The sequence below is a fragment of the Polypterus senegalus genome, chromosome 8 (genome assembly GCF_016835505.1).
Source record: "Polypterus senegalus isolate Bchr_013 chromosome 8, ASM1683550v1, whole genome shotgun sequence".
Lineage (NCBI taxonomy): Eukaryota > Metazoa > Chordata > Cladistia > Polypteriformes > Polypteridae > Polypterus > Polypterus senegalus.
In genome coordinates, this window is record NC_053161.1 from 59,573,281 (window position 1) to 59,593,356 (window position 20,076).

The 20,076-nt window shown below is 37.6% G+C and overlaps 1 protein-coding gene across 13 annotated transcripts in view; it reads right to left on the bottom strand.

Annotated features, from left to right (window-relative positions):
* Positions 1–20,076, bottom strand: part of cadps2 (Ca++-dependent secretion activator 2) — a 795,011-nt gene that overhangs the window by 148,676 nt on the left and 626,259 nt on the right. For all 13 annotated transcript variants that reach the window (XM_039761141.1, XM_039761136.1, XM_039761130.1 and 10 more), the window contains exons 16-17: positions 6,999–7,122; positions 6,273–6,376 (exon numbers count right to left, since the gene is read on the bottom strand). In XM_039761141.1, coding sequence (XP_039617075.1) covers positions 6,273–6,376; positions 6,999–7,122 — 228 coding nt within the window. The remainder of the gene's footprint in view (positions 1–6,272; positions 6,377–6,998; positions 7,123–20,076) is intronic.

A 20,076-nucleotide genomic window follows, 5' to 3' on the forward strand; every position in this document is an offset into this window, starting at 1 on the left:
AGAGGGCGCCCTATATCATCTTGGGGGAAGTACTATCCCGTGTAAGCTCCTTCCCTTAGCCCTTTGCTTATGGAGGCATCCAGGCCTGGTAAGAGTCCTGGCTGTCTGTTACTACAGTATATTACTACATTATTAGTTTATTGAGTTTCTTATTCTTGAACATGCAACACACACTTGCCCAAGCAACTGCTCAATTCTCACTTTTCCTATTGTCTAACTTTAGCTTTTGTTGATGGTCACTTGCAAAACAGAATTTTGTAGGCTAATCAGTAAGAATAATGTGAACTTTGATTTTTATTAGAAGTGTACAACTTTCTTTTGTTCACTCAAGCATTTCTTTATGTGTTTTTCATCAGCTGGGTGTTCAGGCTTCTCTTTTTTGGTATACCCTTAGCCACACAATAAAGTTCTAGCACAGAATTGTGTTTATCTTATTAACAGAAAATATGTTTATAGGGTGCACATTTTCATTCCCCAAATAATGAATTAAATGTTTAAAGCATTGTGCAGAGAAGAACAGGTGAAAAGAAATAATATTGTGAACTATGTACAGCCAGTACCTTAGAAAACATCTATAAGGTTTGGTTGGTGGTCAGTGGGCTGGTGTTGGAGTGGAAGAAATTACAGAAGGACTCAGTATTGAAGGACATCACCAGTAGCAATATTTGGTAAAGTTATAAAGGTGATTTAAAGTTGATTCATTCAAAGCAAAAAAATTGACTCTCTATTATCATTAAAGCCTAAAATTAGTACTACCTCAGTATACAGTGGGTTTGAATAAAAGTCTACCAACAAAAAAAAAAATAAAAAAAAATTACTAATTAGTTTTACTCACTCAAAAGCGCCATCCTGTTTTCTTCTTATCACATTCCGAAAAACAGCATGTCCAACAGCTATTGAAAAAATCATGCTTAATTCTGTTCAATCGTGGCTTGGCTTCATTGGCTAATTTGTGGTGTTTTTTTTAAATCTTTTAATTTCCCCTTTGTTTTGCTTACTTCAAAAAGAACTTAACACTGATTGCTAATTGGTATTATGAACTTAAAGATGATATTCCGGTGGACAACAATGTTGGATTTTTCAAAAATAAAAGGCTCTGCACAGATGAAAAAATACTCAGTGTAATCAGTTTATCCCAGATTTATTGCCAAGTGTGGTGTACATAGTAAATGAAGGGCATGCTTGGCCAAGTGCATCATACTGTCACTGTCTTTCTGTCCAAATCTCGCTTTGTAGAATATGTCAAATATAAAATCACAATAGGTAAGTGATAAATAAAACAGCCAAGTCTCTTTTCGAATACATTACATTTCACATGCAAGCTTGCAATAATGAAACTTACTTAAAAAAGGAATTTGGCTTTGTGAGTTTTTAAGATTTTTTTGTGAGGGCCAATTTTTATTTTTATTTTTCATAGAAGGAAAAGAAGATTGTTCCATAAGGGTTTAGCATCACTTCTTAAGCCTCTTTCTGTTTCTAGGAAAAGGGTCCAGATTAAAATTACAAGGGGAAAAGTTTCTTTTTTCTAAACAAAATCCAAGATCAGACAAAAAAGACAACCGTAAAAATAAACGCTGTAGCGAATGAATGAAACTTTTGTCCCAATGTGGTAGACAAACAAAAGGTTGCTACTTTTGATGACGTGCCTATTTTGTTGATGCTCTTATTTAAGCTTTGTGAGCATTGATCAAATTGTCTGACATAGCACACTGGGTGATGGGAATTATAGTCCCCACATTGGCATTGTGAGGAGATTTGTATATATATTAAATATCTGTTTTACTGAATCAGCTTCACAAAATTGTCTGGTCAACCCCCATCACTCCACCAACCCACCAACCCATGGGCTACAAAGAATTTGTACCACATCGTAAGAAGTAAAATAAAGCCTACGGAATAAAGTGTTCAAAGAGTAGGGTTATTAAGTTCAGCTTCAAGCACTGCTTGTAACCAAAGATGGCACTTTATCTTCTTCTTCCCATCTGTGCTCACAATCACACTGCCTGGCATGCATTTGAGTTATACAGTGAGGTGTGTCAGGCAGTCAACTTTACATTACTGTATACACTATATATACAATATGTATGTATGCATGTGTGTGTGCATATATATATGTTGTGGAGGACTGCTGGCTTCATACTCCGGTCCTCCCCCCCCAGGCCGCCAGGAGGAGCTCTCCCGACAGCAGGATCGTGCCCTGACTTCCAGCAGGGCATCATGGACCTTGGAGTGTTTTTACACAGCCCTGCTGGATACCTTGGGGGCCGCTGGGAGTCGCTGTAGGGGGGCTCGTGGGCTCATCTGTGCCCTATAACCTGGGAGTACGTCACGGTCACGTGACAGGAAGAAACAACGCGCTCCCGGGTTGAAGAAAAGGACTGTTTACCCTGACCCGGAAGGAATAAGGAACTGTGGACTGATTGGGCAGGAACACCTCCGGGTCAGGGTGTATAAAAGGACTCAGGGAAAACCCAGACGGTGAGCTGAACTGGGAGGTGGAGGGGCGAAGTGTCTGGGTGAGGAGGAGAGAATATTATGTAGTCTTTATAGAATCTATGAGTAGTGTGGAGGGTGCTTTGTGCACGTTGTTGTTAATTAATAAAAAGTCTTAGACTTTTATCCAGTGTCTGGAGTCGTGCCTGAGGGTTCAAGGGAGCACCAGTGCCCCCTACTGTCACTATATATATATATATATATATATATATATATATATACACATACATATATAAATATATATATATACATACATATATAAATATATATATATATATATATATATATAGTTTTATTATCAGTTCAACTTTTTTCAGCTTGATTTCTGGCCTTCATTTCAACTGCTATATTGCATAGCATACATTTTACTAAATATTTCTTTAAGCTACAACAAATTTTTTGTCATACAATAAACAGGTAACCAAGATTAATTCCTCTAAGCATACCTCATTCATATTTCTAAACCTAATGGGAATGACTGCATTATTTACTGCAACAAGGGAATGTACATTCATTGTTATAGTACTATTAGAGATCTTGTATTTCTTTTTCTACACGAGATTACAAAATTACAGGATCAAAGTGGCTGATAAAGAAGACCCTTTACTGTGTATGTGCATTTCTGCATATATGAATAGTAGTGACCAATTTACAATTTTACATTTTATTACACAAGACAATGATCATGGTCACTCAAAAATTTAAATGAGATTTCCTAGTCTCCTTCCCAGAGCCAGCTTTCCCATGCTCATAACAGTGACACATTTAAGGCAAATTGATTTATTTGACTTGCCTTAACTTCTGCAACAGTTTTCTTTATGTATGTATGAATGTATTCATTTAAGCCTACTCCTCGCTAAAACATGCAAGAGTAATTAAAAAAAAGCCAGCTATCAGTTTTTTTTATGAATTTGCTGAGATAGAATGAGATAGAAATCTGTTGCACTAGCTGATAGTATTCATGTTCATCAAGCTGTATGGCCAAGGTGATTTTGTTAACAAACATTACTTTGATGATGCGGGTTTGCTCCATGCTCCCATCTGCCTTCTGGGAGCTCTTTAACCCGACACCATCTGTAATGTTACCGATGAGCTGGACAGTGAGGCACAACAATGAAGCAAGGGGATGGTGCAAAAGTGCAAAGTGTTTTTATTAAAACAACAAAACTCAAAACAGTGTTCAAATAAATAGTGCAGTGCTTTAAAAATATCTTCAAATAAATAATCCAATAAAAAGCTGTGAATTGTGAAGATTAAAAAAACACGCTAGAAAAAATCCTTTAAAAACAACAAGGTTAAAACAATGGCTGTTTCTCCCGTCTAGGCTATGCACCAAGGGAGCCACCCTACCTGCAGCTGACCTTCTTTCTGCCTTCAACTGCTGATCTGTTCGCCTCGCCAATCCCTGGCTCCGGTGGGCTCAAACAGTGACCAGGGCAATCACGCTGGGGAGGGGTTCATTTCCCAAGTCCCAACCCCCACCGCCTTCTCGGCCTTAGCTGATCCTCCTTCTGCTCACTCCTGCTCCTCAATAATGCTCAGCGGGAGCGACCACTACCGCCTGCTCCCGGGGTGCCAGCCAAACACTCAGGCTCACTGTTCAGCTGCAGGTTGTCGCTACTACGAGCACCTTCACTCGCTTGCTCATGCACCGACTTTCTCCTCCCTACTTCCTGCCTTCTCACCTTCTCAACCTCCGTCCGTTTTTTTCTCTTTTTTCCCTCTAGCCGCCTTGCGCTTCCATTATTTATCACGGGGACGTGGATCATGTGTGGCAATTAGCAGCTACCGGCATCAATTACGGATGCGGACGACTCCTCACCTGTGCACTTAAGCGAGGACCGCCTGTATCACAAATTCAAGGGGACCGCTCCGGCCACACATACCACACCCCCCTCTTTAAGCCGTGAGTGAGGCGACTATTTATTTAAAAAGTGACCTTTTTGATTTGAGCTGTGGACCCGCTTCACCACAATTACACATCAATAATTTTAAAAAGAAATTACAAAAGAATGACTAGAAAGAAGTGACACCCTAGCAACATTTTATTTTCTTTTTAATGACAGCAGAAAGAAATATGGAGAAATTGATAAATTTAATTATTCATCCATTTCCTGTACCCTCATCCTTTATGGGGTCATATGGCATCAAAGCATATCTGCCGAAGCACTGTGTACAAAGCAGGCACCAAGCCTGAATATACAGAAGTGGCAGTCCACTACACAGCACTAAGTCTTTGAAGATTCTCAGTCATCCAGATGAAATTATCTGGTGGTTGAGTCATAGCAACTGGACTTCGTTCTTGTTAGGTAGATATGTTTCACTGCTCAGCTGTTTGGATGAGCATTGAAACGTATCTACCTAACAAGAATGAAGTCCAGTTGCCATGACTCAACTATCAGATACACAGCACTAACATAATGGGTCAATTCAGAGATGTCAAAGAGCCTAATATTACTGTCTTTTGAATGTTGTATAGGGAGAATGTTTAAACTTGACACAAATGGTGTCTGGTGACTGGTGTGTGCTTCGAAATCATGTCCCTAGAGCTGTTGGGCAGCAATGCTTAATAATGCACCATCCTAAAAAAGATAAATGTGGCACATTGGCTTCTGATCAGAAAAATTAATTTAGTCAAAACTAAACATAAAAAGAAAAGATTGTAGATTCAGTCTTCCCTCACTGTGTAATCCAGATCAAGCCAGTTATCTTCAATGTAATTCATCTGCATAATATACTGTAAACACCAACAGGAAAACAATGTTTTCACAAAATTCAGCCTAAAAATGTAGGCCATGGAATTTCACAGGAGAAACTTTTTTTTTCTTTTGCATTTCAGGATTACACTAAGCTTCCTTAAACATGTCTGACTACAAAAAGATTGCAGACTGACTAGTCATCATTGTTGCTGTACCACAGCACACTTTCAAACTAAAATGGCATGCTAATTAATGTGTGCAAATGATAAATAGTATCTGCCATTCACTTATGGCAAGAATGTACATTTTTGTGTATTTCAAGAACTATTAACGTCAGCGGCATTAGCAGTATGAAACTTTCCATTGTTACTCTTCCTTGTTTATAAGGCAACTGCAATAAAAACAAAATGTTTATATGTTCACAGTATTTCAGACCCTGTCAGTCTAATTGTAAGGAATTAGCTTTTCAGAAAAGACTTTCTAAAGCAAAATCTACCACTTTGTACAGCATGCAAAATTCTGCCTTTTACCGGTTACAGAGTAACACATAATCACGCATTTATTAAAAACTGTGAAGAACAATTATCATTCGATTAGAAACTATTTAAACTCACACCATGGATAAATATAATACAAACACAAAAAAGATCTTTTTGTCTTTATAACCAGATTAAATTAAATTTACACTACATTTCTTGTCTTTATCTTTAACCAATCTATTTATTTTAAACAAAACGTTTAAATAAGTCATCCATAAATTATCCCTCCTGTGTAATCTGCTTCAACTTGCAGGATCTCAACCCTATAATACCAGCATCTAGCATATGGTTGGAGCTAACTGTGGCTGGGGTCACAAGCAGCCCGTTAGAGGGCATGCTCACAAACACAACTCCACTCATGCTCATCTCAAAGGAGTCTGACCTAGAGTCGCCAAAGAACCAGACACACTCTTTATTTATTCAAAAAAAAAAGTGCTGATCTTTAACAGATGAAATAACCACATTTAATGTCTAAACACAAAAGCTTCTTCTTTTAGACTAAATCATAAATTCATAAATAAATAAATAAAATGGTTCTCACTTCTGAATGATGGTCTTCATTTTGCTGCAGCACTTCTATGCAAAGCTCACCAAGCTGCATAATATCTTCCAGTTTTTTAGCAGGAGTAGCCTGATTCATAGTGTCTGCAAGAAAACCACAACTTCAACGGTTATATTTGCATATGTCTATGCAAGTAATGTGGATTTTGACCTGTTTCAATTGTATACAGTATCCCTCCATATTTGTGGAAATATATGATATATTATTTAGAGCATTACATTACTGACCACACCTTGAAATTAAAAGTCACCCTTGTTCCATCCTATTAAAGGTCCTGATTTTTATTAAATATGAAAATAGACATATTTATAGTAAGAACACCCATAGAAACAAGCCATAACTGTTTTTAGTACATTATGTATGTCCAATACTCAAAACTAATAATTGTTGCATTTGAAACTCTGCATGAAGAAAGAAAAAGAGAGAGAGAGACAGAGAGAAAGCAAGAGTACTATTCGTATCGCCATAGCAAAATTACATGGCAGAAAGCAACAGGGAAGAGTTAAATAGGGATTTCCACCAAAGCAAGGTCCCAGGAGGCAGATTAGCTTAGTGAATGGGAAAAGGTTCTGCAGTTCACCAGCTGAGATTTTAATGAGACATTCGCAGTTGCAATTGCTCAGGTTTGTTCAGAAAAGAAAGAAAAAAAATTAATGGGTCTGTTTGGCTCTTTCAGCCATTTTTATGGCAGAATCAAGTACAAACCTTCTATTTTAGCATATTCTGTTAAGCGGGAGTAATTGACCAAAGCGGCTTTTTCAAGACATTTGCGGACAACTTTCTTTACATCTTCTGTTGGCACTGGAGTGGAGATATCCTTCATTAAAACCTAAACAAAGGGAAATTAAACAAAGTACTATCAGTCTTATAATAATTTTTGCAACTGTTATAATGTGCAAAAAAAATCTTTACAATAAACAGTGATCATCATTGCCTCAAAATGTACACAAATCTACTTTATTAATATAATCTGGGATGGACTACCAGACTGGCACACGTTCCATATAGGAAACAGGTAAATTCACATATAACCACACTGAACCTACAGTAACTGGAGTCCCATAGTCTTTCAGAGTTTAAAACAATCCAGGACAAGCTGTAGATTTGACTCTTTTTCTTACTGTCTTCTAGCCAGCTGCCATTAAATGCACTGCTATTCTGTTTCCTTGAATGGAATTTCCTCTGTATCTTAAGCAGGATCTTAAATGAAACTAGACATAGTTCAAGTCTTTCTAATTCTTTTTGAAGTTCAATTAAATTAGTTTTAAAAAACACAAGGGATGCATGTTCTCATCTATAAAGTTTCCTCTTGAAAGTTGGTCAAGAGAGAGGAAAAAGTACCCGAAGGGTATAAACAAAATTCTGCCACAAGGGTACTCAGTCAAATAAAGGAAAAAATGGGGATCTCAGTAACAATGGGCTACATATGGGAGCCATACTTTTTCTTACAGTTACCCTGCCTATAAGTATGTAAAAATAAAGAAAACAAATAGCAAACTTGAATTTGATTAGCATTTTGTCTTCTGCTAGATATTTTTTAAGATAGAATACAAGTACTTATAGTGAGATGTTGCTGGCCTAGTCTGAAGGAAGTTTAACCTAACTAATTTATGTGTACGTTTTGGTCAGCTAAAATAGGTAATGTGAACTGTATTTTTTCACTGAATCTTATTTTTTAACACTATTTTTAAATGAAATGCTTTAATAAACTAACACAGTAACAGATAAAGAATTTTTCTCATAAATTATACTCATTCACTCACTAAATTTCCATTTGCTTCTCCCAGTGAGGGTCATGGCAGCAATAGACTGAGCTGAGAAAGCCATACTTCACTTTCCCTAGCAACAGATCTGCAGTTCTTCCTGGGAAATTCCCAGGTGCTCTCAGGGAATCTGAGACATACAATTCCTCCGGTGTGTTTGGGGTCTGCCCTTGGGTCCATTTCTAGTACAGTAGATGCTACAGAGATCTAATAAAATCTCACCACTTGTTTTCAGATTTGTCAGGGTGTTCCTCCTAATCTCTCTCTTATTCTCCATAACCACTGAAGTCTCAGAGGAAGACTAGGCATTACTCCTTGAAGCAATAAATCGAAGATAGTGTAATTCTCTGGATAATTGTATGGTGCACACAGAAATTTCCTATCTGCAATTCAAATTCACACTGAAGTGGCCTTTATGTTAACAAGTATAAATTTCAATGCATGGTACTCAATCCAGGAGATTATGAGTTTATCCACTCTGACCTTGGGCCTCTCCCTAAAAAGTAGCATTTGAGCATAGAAAAGAGAACACCTCATCAAGTATACTAGTTTTAGAAACAATGCATGGCACAGAAATCGGGCTGACTAAATATAGCTAGAATTCTCTCAACTTCTGACATGAGTTTCAAATTCTACTCAGTTAAATTATATACCTTGTGCCATGAGTCAGTTCTCATCACAGAGGTTCATTACTCCTAAATCACATTTGACAAGTCCACAAGGTTTCTTTATATAGTGCCTTTAAAGTAACCCCAACCAAGCCATTGAAACAACTGGGCTTCCAGGTGACTGCTGACTAAAATCTACAGCATGGCATAATATCTGCGAGTACAACTCATTAATCCAGTGAGTGTGCTAGACAACCATTCAATCAAATGATTTCCATTGTGGAGTTTTGTGCACCATGTTTCTGCTGGCTAAAAACAGGTCTGAACAGGATATTTTGTTAAATATTGGGATATATAAATAAAATGGGACACGCTACTTAGAAACAGGGTTGTCCCTGAACATTTGGGACATCTGGTCAGCCTTATTAAAGACCAAAAGTGGCCTCCTGGAACATCTACTTTAATAATAGAACAAGTGTCTGTGTACCTATATGTCTATCTGGTTGCTATGTCTCTGTTATATGCTATTTGGCATGGGATTGGTAAAAGTAGTGTTAACGTTTGTGATGTGTCATTTGTTGGAATGAAAAATACAATGCATGATATTACCACATGAACTACAAAATACACTCCAACAGATGGTCTACTGGACATGTTAATGCTGAACATGCTGATGTCTGCGTTGATTAGATGGGATGCACAACTAGCTTTAAACATAATCTAACATATTAGCTGGGAGATTCAATGTTATGAAAATTAACATCTCACTTAAATGTAATGTATTTTCATGTTACACTAAACTAGAAAAACAAAGCCTTTAACAACCTGGGTGCAGCTCTAACACAATCTGTTTAGAATAAAAGGAAAAGGACCTAGTTAAACTAAATATGTTTTCTAAGCCCTTAAGAAAAGGAAGTGCTGTCATTGCTTGTAATTTTCTATTGGTATATGGAAATCCATACTTTGAACCTCTGGAAAAAAGCACACTACAGAAAACAAATATCTGGATCTTTACTCATCAAAGTGGAATTCTACACTTCCTCCACACTATACTGCTTCACTCAGTGCCACAGTATTGACAACTTGCTTTAAAAGATAGCCACATTTGTTCTTAAAGTAATGATACTTAATATATGGTAGTTGATATCAAGACCTTTATATATTTGTATACTGAGAATATATCTGCATCTTTTGAACAACTTTGATCTAAATAAAATCGTTAAAGAAATATTCTCTGTATCAGATGCAAGTTACAGGTTTTCTTATTTTCTCCTAATATCAGCTATAGAAATATAAAGTATATACTATATACTTAGTATACTATAAAGTACTAATACATATATAGAAGGTGTCTCAAATGTAAAAATACAAAAAAAAATGCATTCACAAATATTCCGAGACTATACTGGCAACACAACTATGAAAGTTAGACTGCCAGACAAATTCAGCTCAGAATTATACATAATAATCACTACAAGTCACCAGGAGCCTCATGCATAACGCCGTGCGAAGAATTCATACTATAACATGGTGTACGGGCAAAAGCGGAAATGTTCGTAAGCACAAAAAAATCCAGATGCATACATCTTTGCGTTCGCCAACTTCCACGTTCTTCAGCTACATAAACCTCAGTCAGCGTGAAAAGTAACACACGTCCATGCACCTGCTGCCCCACCGCAACTCATCCCAGAATTACGCCTCTTTGAATATGCAAATTAATATAAATAGTCCTTAAGCTCAGCGTTCTATGAAAAGGCAATGGCAAAAGCACGGAGGGAAATAAAAGAATTTCAGTGAATACCAAGTGGAGGCAAGGGAAAATGTACTATTTGTTGGTTTAAACAGTGGTATAAACAACAAAAGGGAGTTGATCGAGTGACAGTGTTGGAGAAACTTGAAAGCTCAAGTTCACAAAGTCGCACAGTGCCCGAAATAAAAAAAGAAGTTGTCAGATATCAAAGTCGCCATGAAAAGGCGAGTTGTAGCCCACCGTCTGAGTGTCATATTAAAGCTTATTTGGGTAAAGAGAAAAGAAAAAAAAACTATTTGGACACAGTGAGAAAAAAGCACGAAATGTCATCTTTAATCTTGAAATTTCCACTTTAATCACTAAGTTTATTTTGTCATTCAAGTAGAACATCATAAACTTCATCTTAAAATTGTTTAATTTACTAGTTCCTCAAATCCCATCATAATTAAAGCAGCACGTTAAATGCTTTGTTTTGTATTTGATCTTCTATGTGCTCTATGTGTGTGAATCACTATGTGCTTCTGGGCTTTCTCTTCATCTGACAGGACACAGAATCCATTACATTCATGATATTACAGTATTAAAATACTGAGATGTATACTTGATATCATTTTCATGATTATATGAGCTAAAGCATGTTATTAAACATGGGAACATGGTGGCGGAGTCATTGTTCATGTCTTACGCAAGATGCTTAATGCGCCGTGCACCACTTTCGATGAAATAATTTATTGCAGCAGTACTGTCTCTTTCAAACGTACTAACCTTCAATTCCTGTTCTTACTTTTCTTTCCCCAAATACCCAATTGCCACACAATCAGCTCTGTAATAGACATTAAGCCATCTGTAAGCTTAGAACGCGATTCTTCAAAACTTTTAAGGAACATTGAAATATCTTCGTGGTACGTGTTTAATTATTCTAACCATCCAGTGTCGAGCCAATCCCAGCAAGAATACAGCGCGAGGCAGGAACAATCTGTGAACGGAGTGCTAGCTCCTTGCTAGTGCTGCAACACCGTGTCCTCACATATTTATCTATTAACAATATAGATTATTTAAATTAAGTTAAAGTTTTATCTGTATAATATAATGAACATATTTTGCTGCATTTCATCTTAAAAATGATATTGTCATCATATATAAATACGCGCTTTATGAAGTGGATCAAGTTGTGCAATATTATAACTGCAAGTTTACAGTGAGGTAATTGTACTTATAAGTACAAAAAGTTCTACAAGGAGCACTTGATAGACTGATTGAGTGCGTTTAGAGTTCTTGGGATGAAACTGTTTTAGAACTGCGAGGTCCGTACAGGAAAGGCTCTGAAGCGTTTACTGTATGAGAGCAGTTTAATAGACAGCATGGCTGAGGCAGTGTGTGCTTGATGCTGTATACCGATAATTCCCTTTCCGACAAGCTGCTGTACAGCTGTGATTCCCCACTCAGATACAGTGATATAAATACTTCGAATGGTGCAGTGAGAGTAGTATGGAAAAAGATGATTCGCTCTGGCAACCCCTAACTCGAGCAGCTGAAAGAAGAAGAAGAAGAAAAAGATGCAGTGAGAGTAACGTTAAAGCAGCTATGGTATATGGAATAGTTTGTCCATTCTGTGGACAATTATTTTGTTACAGGTTAATTACAATCAGATGCATTAAACTAATAAACAATATGCGGTTAATTTCAGTGTATTTATAAAGCAGCGTCAGTGATGTGGATCTAAAAAAGAAAGGGAAACCACACTGGAACAGTAGCACTGCTTTGATGCTGGGTGCCGCCAGTCTGCAAAACCAAGCGCAGAACTTGCGTATGCCAGGGTATGAGCTACCGTGGAAATACGTGTGACTTTATGCCAAGTTTAGGTTTTATACATCGCGATTTGAACGTGGAAATGTTTGTACGCAATATTTTTATGCATATACACCGTTTATACATGAGGCCCCAGGCCATCTTTTGTTATTATATGATTGATTTTTCTCTTGACACTTGCAACTAATTACCAGGTTTTTTATTTTCTATTTTTTTGTAGTTGAAAGGGATTCATATGTGACCTTGCAACAGTATACCTGATAAATAATAGCAAGTACTTTACTCACTTGTAATTTTGGTATCTTAGTGAAGAGACAAAAAAAAATGGATCAGAGTATAGTGAAAGCCTAACATGAATAAAGGAAAAAGATTATCCATGAACTGTTAGAAGACTCAGTTCTGTATTTTGTATAAATACACTGTTTTGGTTTAGCTTTACCAGTTAAAATAAACATGCAAAATTAATATATATTTAAAGAAGTGTGTCAATTGCAGTTTACTGTGTTTTTACTACTTTGATAACAGGGTCAATGCATGTATTTAAATGTAATGTAGAACAATGGCACCTGTCTAGTGCTTGTGCCAAAGCTCATGCAAGTAAAACAGCATGAGCTAAATAATTAGTGTAAAAAGAGTTTTAGATGACTCATGCTTGCCTAAAGGCAACTGGAGGGTTGGGGAGTGACAAAAGCCCCCAGAGTGGTGCAGTTTAGGAAAAACATAAAGAAAAAGAAATATTTTTCATGATGAAAGAAAGTGTTGACAGACAGAAGTGTAAATGTTCTAAAGAGTTCACACTGAAAGACCTTACATTGACTGCTATGGTACAGGCTGTGATTCTACCTTATGTTACATTTTCTCTTCCTTTACATTTGTGCATTAAACATGTAAAGTAATAAAGCAAAGTAACAATAGTTACATTCCAGACAAAAATGTAATTTCTTTAATTCTTTCAAGACATTAATTGTCTTTCAGCACATAAACAATTATTTACTCACACATGTTATGCAGCACATAAGATTAAAAAAAAAAATTATATTTTATATATATATATATATATATATATATATATATATATATATATATATATATATATATATATATTAACCTCTTTGGCATTAACCACAAGTGTGATTCAGGATTGGAATTATATGCAATTATGATTAAACCTGAATCAGGCTCGGGGTGATGTGTAATGATACACTTTGTACTGTTAAGCTTGAATAACTCTTGGAAAAATGATTTTGCTGCCATGAATTGGATAAAATAGCATTATGCTATAAAACATCAGCAATATGTTTAAGCTTTCTGCCACTTTATAGTAACTCTAAGGTAAGTCATTAATATTTAATATTCAGGAGTGGGGCCCAATTTCAATGAAAAACACAATGTCAAACAAAAAGCTGTAAAAACAGTTTTAGAATAAACTGAAACTGAATAATTGTTTGAACTGAGTGACAGCAATGGTGATATGAATTGTTCATCAGTCATTGACATGGATATTGATGCTGATGCATTATACATCACTGAATGACCAAACTGTCATGATATGCTTGGTGAATTTAGATATGTGAAGCTTCACTATTCTTTGTAAAATAGTGTAAATTAGATATACAATATCAATGAAGACATACTATAGTTTAAGATGGCATTCATTTATAAAATGTCAACTCTTTGAATCAATATAATGTAAGAATACTCTCAATCAATTTTGAAATTATAGCAAATACCCATAACACAATTGTGAATTTGACCTGTTGGGGTAATAATATTTACTCTGCAATCTAGAAGTCTGCATTTTTAGTCAAACAATCCTTATTGTTTGCCTTTTATTGTAAAATACCACACCCACACATCTATTTCAGGGTTGTTGGGAATATTTCAGTAACAATGTGGAGAGCTCTTTAATTTAATAACCCAGATTTTGAACTAAATATAACTTACTAAATGATGATAAAAGTCTTTGAATAAAACACTCCAAACAGCTAAATAAGGTTAACTGTGGCTATTCTAACTTTAGAGGGATGGTTACAAGTAAATGTAGTGGCATAGTGCTGTCAGAGGTAAATATAATTGTATAACAGAAAGGCCTGCCAAAATATTCTGTGTGTGGATATCTCTGGGCGGCACGGTGGCGCTGCTGCCTCGCAGTAAGGAGACCTGGGTTCACTTTCCTAACCCTAACCCTAATTTTGTTAACATACTTATTATAATACTGTATGTGCATGAACATATTTATAAATCATATTTTAAATAAATATACAATGTAATGAATGGCAAGAATGGATTGCCTTCCCAAATGGGATAGAGCAACCCTTGTCTGGCCAATAGGGGCTTGGATGGTTGCTGCTCTCTTTCCTAGTCGGAACAGCAAAGAGAAAGGACACAGGGAGATTAACTATCAGAGCTACATAATTCCCCAAGGCACTAGGGAACAGGTTTCCCTTACTGGAGCACCCATGTGCACACCCTTCGGGACTCCTGCTATTTATAGTGCCGTTGGGTAGCCCTGCTGGATGCCATGGATCCTGCCAGTGGGAGCTGTCAAAAGTACAGTAGGTGTCACTACTTTGAGGTGTTTCCAGAAGTACTCCTGGGTGAAGCATAAAAGGAGCAGCTTGATATTGGCGCTGCTCAATGCTCACCTGTGAGGGGTGAAGGAGAAAGACAAAGACAGTAAGGAAGAAGAGAAAAAAGGAGTTTTGGGAGAAAAAAATAACCGTAAAAAGGTTATTTCTGCAAAATTAAATAATTTACTTAAACCCTGGACTGCATCTGAGGCTCTGACATGCCCCTTAGTAGGTACAACATACAATTATGGAGGTAACAGTCGCATATACAACAGCACTGATTATTACATAGCCTGCTACTTTCAAATTACCTGATTAATGCCATGCCAAGTTCTATGTAATTCTCTTCTTATATGTCACTTTGAAAAAAACAATGTGGACATAGAGAGGGTTGTCAGGCATGGTACATTGTGTAAATTATAAGACTGTTCTGGAAGAGACTTTTCCAGGGGCACAAAATTTAGAAGGATTTTAAGGGAAACTGTAGATAAGGTAGCATTAAGCATGTTAAAAGTGAGGGTTCTGCCCCTGACAAAGATGGCAGGAAACTCTACATTTTTCAAATGGGCACAAGTTCTTTTTTAAATTTAACAAGAGCTTGCTGTCTCAGAAAATCAATTGCTCCTGGTGAATGCTGACTTGTTTGTCCTTCAGCATCTTTGTGGCACATTACATATTTTCCCCCAGTATTTGTCTCCTTTATTAGTAATCCTGCATTTTGTCTTCCTGGGACACCCAGCTCACTTAGAGTGTCTTATGCTCACTAGCGACTTTAGTTCTCCCAGACTGGCTCGAGCAGGACTGCCTCCGTTGCTAAAGTAGTTCATGGTGACCTCTCATAGCAATTACAGGTACTCTATGCCAACCTGGTAGTTGCACTTACCCTTGGTAACACAATGAACATTGTATGGACAACAGTTTGTGAATACCTGACCATCACGTCTATATGAACTTGACATCTCAAAACCATGGGCATTAATATGGAGTTGACCCCCGACCCCCCCCAACCCCACAAAACTGCCTCCAGACTTTTGTAAAAAATGAGAACACAAAAGGAGCTTATGATATTATTTATCTTGACTTTCAGAAAGCATTTGATAAGGTGCCACATGAAAGGTTAGGCATCAAATTAAAAGAAGTGGGAGTTCAGGGTGTGATGTTTTTAGATGGGTGTAGAATTGGCTCAGACACAGGAAGCAGAGGGTGATGGTGCGAGGAACCTCATCAGAACTGGCCGATGTTAAGAGTGGTGTTCCACAGGGGTCAGTGCTAGGGCCATTGCTATTTTTAATATATATAAATGATTTAGATAGGAATATAAGTAACAAGCTGGTTAAGTTTGCGGATGATACCAAGATAGGTGGATTAGCAGGTAATTTGGAACCCGTTACAGCATTACAGAAGGACTTGTATAGCATACAGGATTGGCAGATTTGTGGCAGATGAAATTTAATGTCATTAAATGTAAAGTATTACACATAGGAAGTAAAAATGTTAGGTTTGAATACACAATGGGCAGTCGGAAAATCGAGAGTACACCTTATGAGAAGGATTTAGGAGTCATAGTGGACTCTAAACTATTAACTTCCCAACAGTGTTCAGAAGCTATTAAGAAGGCTAACAGAATGTTAGGATGTATAGCACAATGTGTGGAGTAAAAGTCCAAGGAGGTTATGCTCAACCTTTATAACGTACTGGTGAGGCCTTATATGAAGTACTGTGTGTAGTTTTGGTCTCCAGGCTACAATCAGGACATAGCAGTGCTAGAAAAGGTCCAGAGAAGACTAGGCTGATTCCAGGGCTACAGGGGTTGAATTATGAGGAACGATTAAAAGAGCTGAGCCTATACAGTTTAAGCAAAAGAAGATTAAGAGGCGACATGATTGAAGTATTTGAAATTATGAAGGGAATTAGTAAAGTGAATCGAGACTATTATTTTAAAATAAGTTCATCAAGAACATGGGGACACAGTTGGAAACTTGTTAAGGGTAAATTTCGCAGAAACATTTGATTTGTCTTTACACACAGAATGATAGACACTTGGAATAAGCTACCAAGTAGTGTGGTAGACAGTAAGACATTAGGGACTTTCAAAACTCGACTTGATGTTTTAAGTGGATAGGACTAGCGAGCTTTGTTGGGCTGAATGGCCTGTTCTCATCTAGAGTGTTATAATGTGTTCTAATGTGTTCTAATTGCTGAGCTGTTGTTGCTACCAGATGCTTCCACTTCTCAATAATAGCACTTGTATATGACCAGGTCAGATATGCTGTAGCAGATTAGAAATTTCACGTAGTGAGATGTGGCAAAAGTGCTATCCTATGACAGTGGCAATTTAAAGTCACTGAGCTCTTCAGTATGACCGATTCTACTACCAATGTTTGACAATGAAGATTGCATGGCTATGTGCTGGATTTTATGAGTCTGTGAATCATCTGAACTCATTTATTTGGAGGGGTGTCTATAAACTGTACTTTTGGCCATATAGGGTATGTACAAAAATCTTAATCCACCCAAAAAAAATTTTAAAGCTACTTCTAGGCAGGAACTGTTTATTTGCTTATGAAAACAATATAAAACAGTATAACAAGCACACATAGACATTGCTACAATAAAAAGTAACAAGAATGTTTTCTGCTGTTCTTGTGAGATGACATCAACACCAAGGCTTAGTTCTCAAACTTCCCCTTCAAAGCACCAAAGCCATTTAATTTATTTGTTCAATTCCATCAATTTTACACCTGATTCAAATCATTGATGCTGTGATTAACCAAAACAGACGTGCCAACAATGCACTTTTACAAATCAATGTATGTACTTAATAATACTTAGAAATGCTGTGGTGCTTGCTTCCAGCAATTGTTTGGAAATGGCAAAGGTAATACACATTAACACACATAAAGTCATAATTGTGTACCAACATGGCTATACTAGGTAGGCAACAGCTCACCAAACCAGATTTTCAAGATGTGGTTTTCAAGTTGTCATAAGGAACTGAAATCAGGCATGCATAACAGAGACAAAAAAAACTCAGTGGAAGACGCAAAAAGTTGTAAGCTCCGGGTGAAAAGCCAATAAAGGGATCATTTACTACCTAACAAAACCGTGATCTTGTAAGGTGTGCTACAGCTAAGAAACAATTCTTGTGGTAACACAGCAAGATAAAAAGACTGCAGGCTCTGAAAGACCATAAATTATGGAGCAACAACCACTTAAAATTCAATAGAGCAATGACTGTGGATCATGGTCTGAGGATAAAGTTCAGGCAAATGGTTTAAGAAAATAAGGGCAAAATTGATGCAGTGATGATTGTGTAGACATATAAACAGATTTGAGCTTGTCATCCTGTTACTCTGACAGAATACTTCATTGGCAAAAAATTTACTTTTCACTATGTTAACAAACACAAATACAGTGCCAACACAATTAAGATCTATTAATTTCTGCATGTGGAATGCTAATGGTAGGAGACTCTAAGGAGTAAGAGAGCATAACTCAAGTTGTAAGGAATCATGTAGACAGAGAAAACAACAAAGCAGAAGTTTTGACAAATCCTTCAAGATGCAGGGCAGCAAGGTGGCGTAGTAGCTGCCTCGCAGTTAGGAGACCTGGGTTCGCTTCCCAGGTCCTTCCTGCGTGGAGTTTGCATGTCCTCCCTGTGTCTGCGTGGATTTCCTCCAGGTACTCCGGTTTCCTCCCACAGTCCAAAGACATGCAAGTTAGGTATATTGGCGATCCTAAATTGTCCCTAGTGTGTGTGCTTGGTGTGTGTGTGTGTGTGTGCCCTGCGGTGGGCTGGCGCCCTTGCCCGGGATTTGTTCCTGACTTACGCCCGTGTTGGCTGGGATTAGCTCCAGCAGACCCCTGTGACTAGGGAATCCATTAATCAGGAGCCCAAGATTCCCGGACATTTTTTGAAACTACTGTAATTCCTGGGAAACCGGAAACGGCCAAGCTAGCATATATAGCTTGTAAAAGTGTAAAAATGGATCAAGAAATAACAGAGTTATAGTTGAAAATAATTAAATGGCACGGTTTTTTGGCCTACAGCGTAGTGTGTTGCCAATTAATTCAGTCAACAACAGACTAGCAGCAGTCGTCAGTCTCCCGGTTCCCACTAAGACTGAGTACAGTGGACTGGGAGGAGTCTGCACTCTACTGCTCACGAATGGTGGGACGGGGCAGACTTCATTGACATCTGTCAGACAACAGCTTTGAACAGCAACTTGAAATTCCAATGTATCAGTCTGTTGCATCCGCATTATCTGTGCCAAGAAACTTGCCATCACAGAATGATGACAAGAAATTGGATGCATCAGTAAAAACTGAAATGGCGGTGTTTCAGAGCAACGGCAAGCGTGGGCATTGTTTAGAACATGTGAATCAATATCTGATAACTGTGCTGCCTACTTCAGTGAAGGCAGAGCGTCCTTTCTCAGGGGCTGGCGTAATCTGCACGAAGGTGCGCTCTCGGCTGGACGACCACACGCTGGACACGTTGTACTTTCTACGCTCTTATTACCGCAACTAACCAGATCAGGGGTGCCCAATACGCTGATCGTGATCGACCGGTAGATCGCGTTGCATTCAAAATTTTTTTTTTTTAAATGTTAGTCTATCATATATCCTCCCTATGGCATTTGCCACTTGATTGACATACATGGTGGGCAGTCTGATATCTCTTTCTTTCTAACACACTGGTCATCCCACATGCACCCATACAACCAGATTGTGATTCAGACTACAAATGCCATGAATGTAATTACACCGATCTACATGATGTCAAATAAATGAACCACACGCGTGGCTTCACCTCTGATGCTGACATGCAGTGAGTGTGTACGCCTGATAAGCCCACAATTAGGGCGAAACATGTGTTGCATACTCTTTGCATTATTTGACAGTAAAACTATGCAACATTCTATAATCTGCTTCTCGCAACTGAAAGAGGGCACCATGGCAGATGTTTGCCGACTTGCAGACCAACCACAAGCGTTACTTAGTAGGTAACCACCCATACAATCAGACTGTGATTCAGACTACAAATGCCATGAATGTAATTACCCCCATCTACATGCTGTCAAATAAACGAACCACATGCCGTGGTGCAATGTAAAGAGGCTTGGATACTGACATCTGAGGTTCGATCCACGAGAGGGGGTGCAGTGAGTGTGTACGCCTGATGAGCCCAGAATTAGGGCGAAACAAGTGTCGCGTACTCTTTGCATTATTTGACAGTGAAACTATGCAATATATATATATATATATATATATATATATATA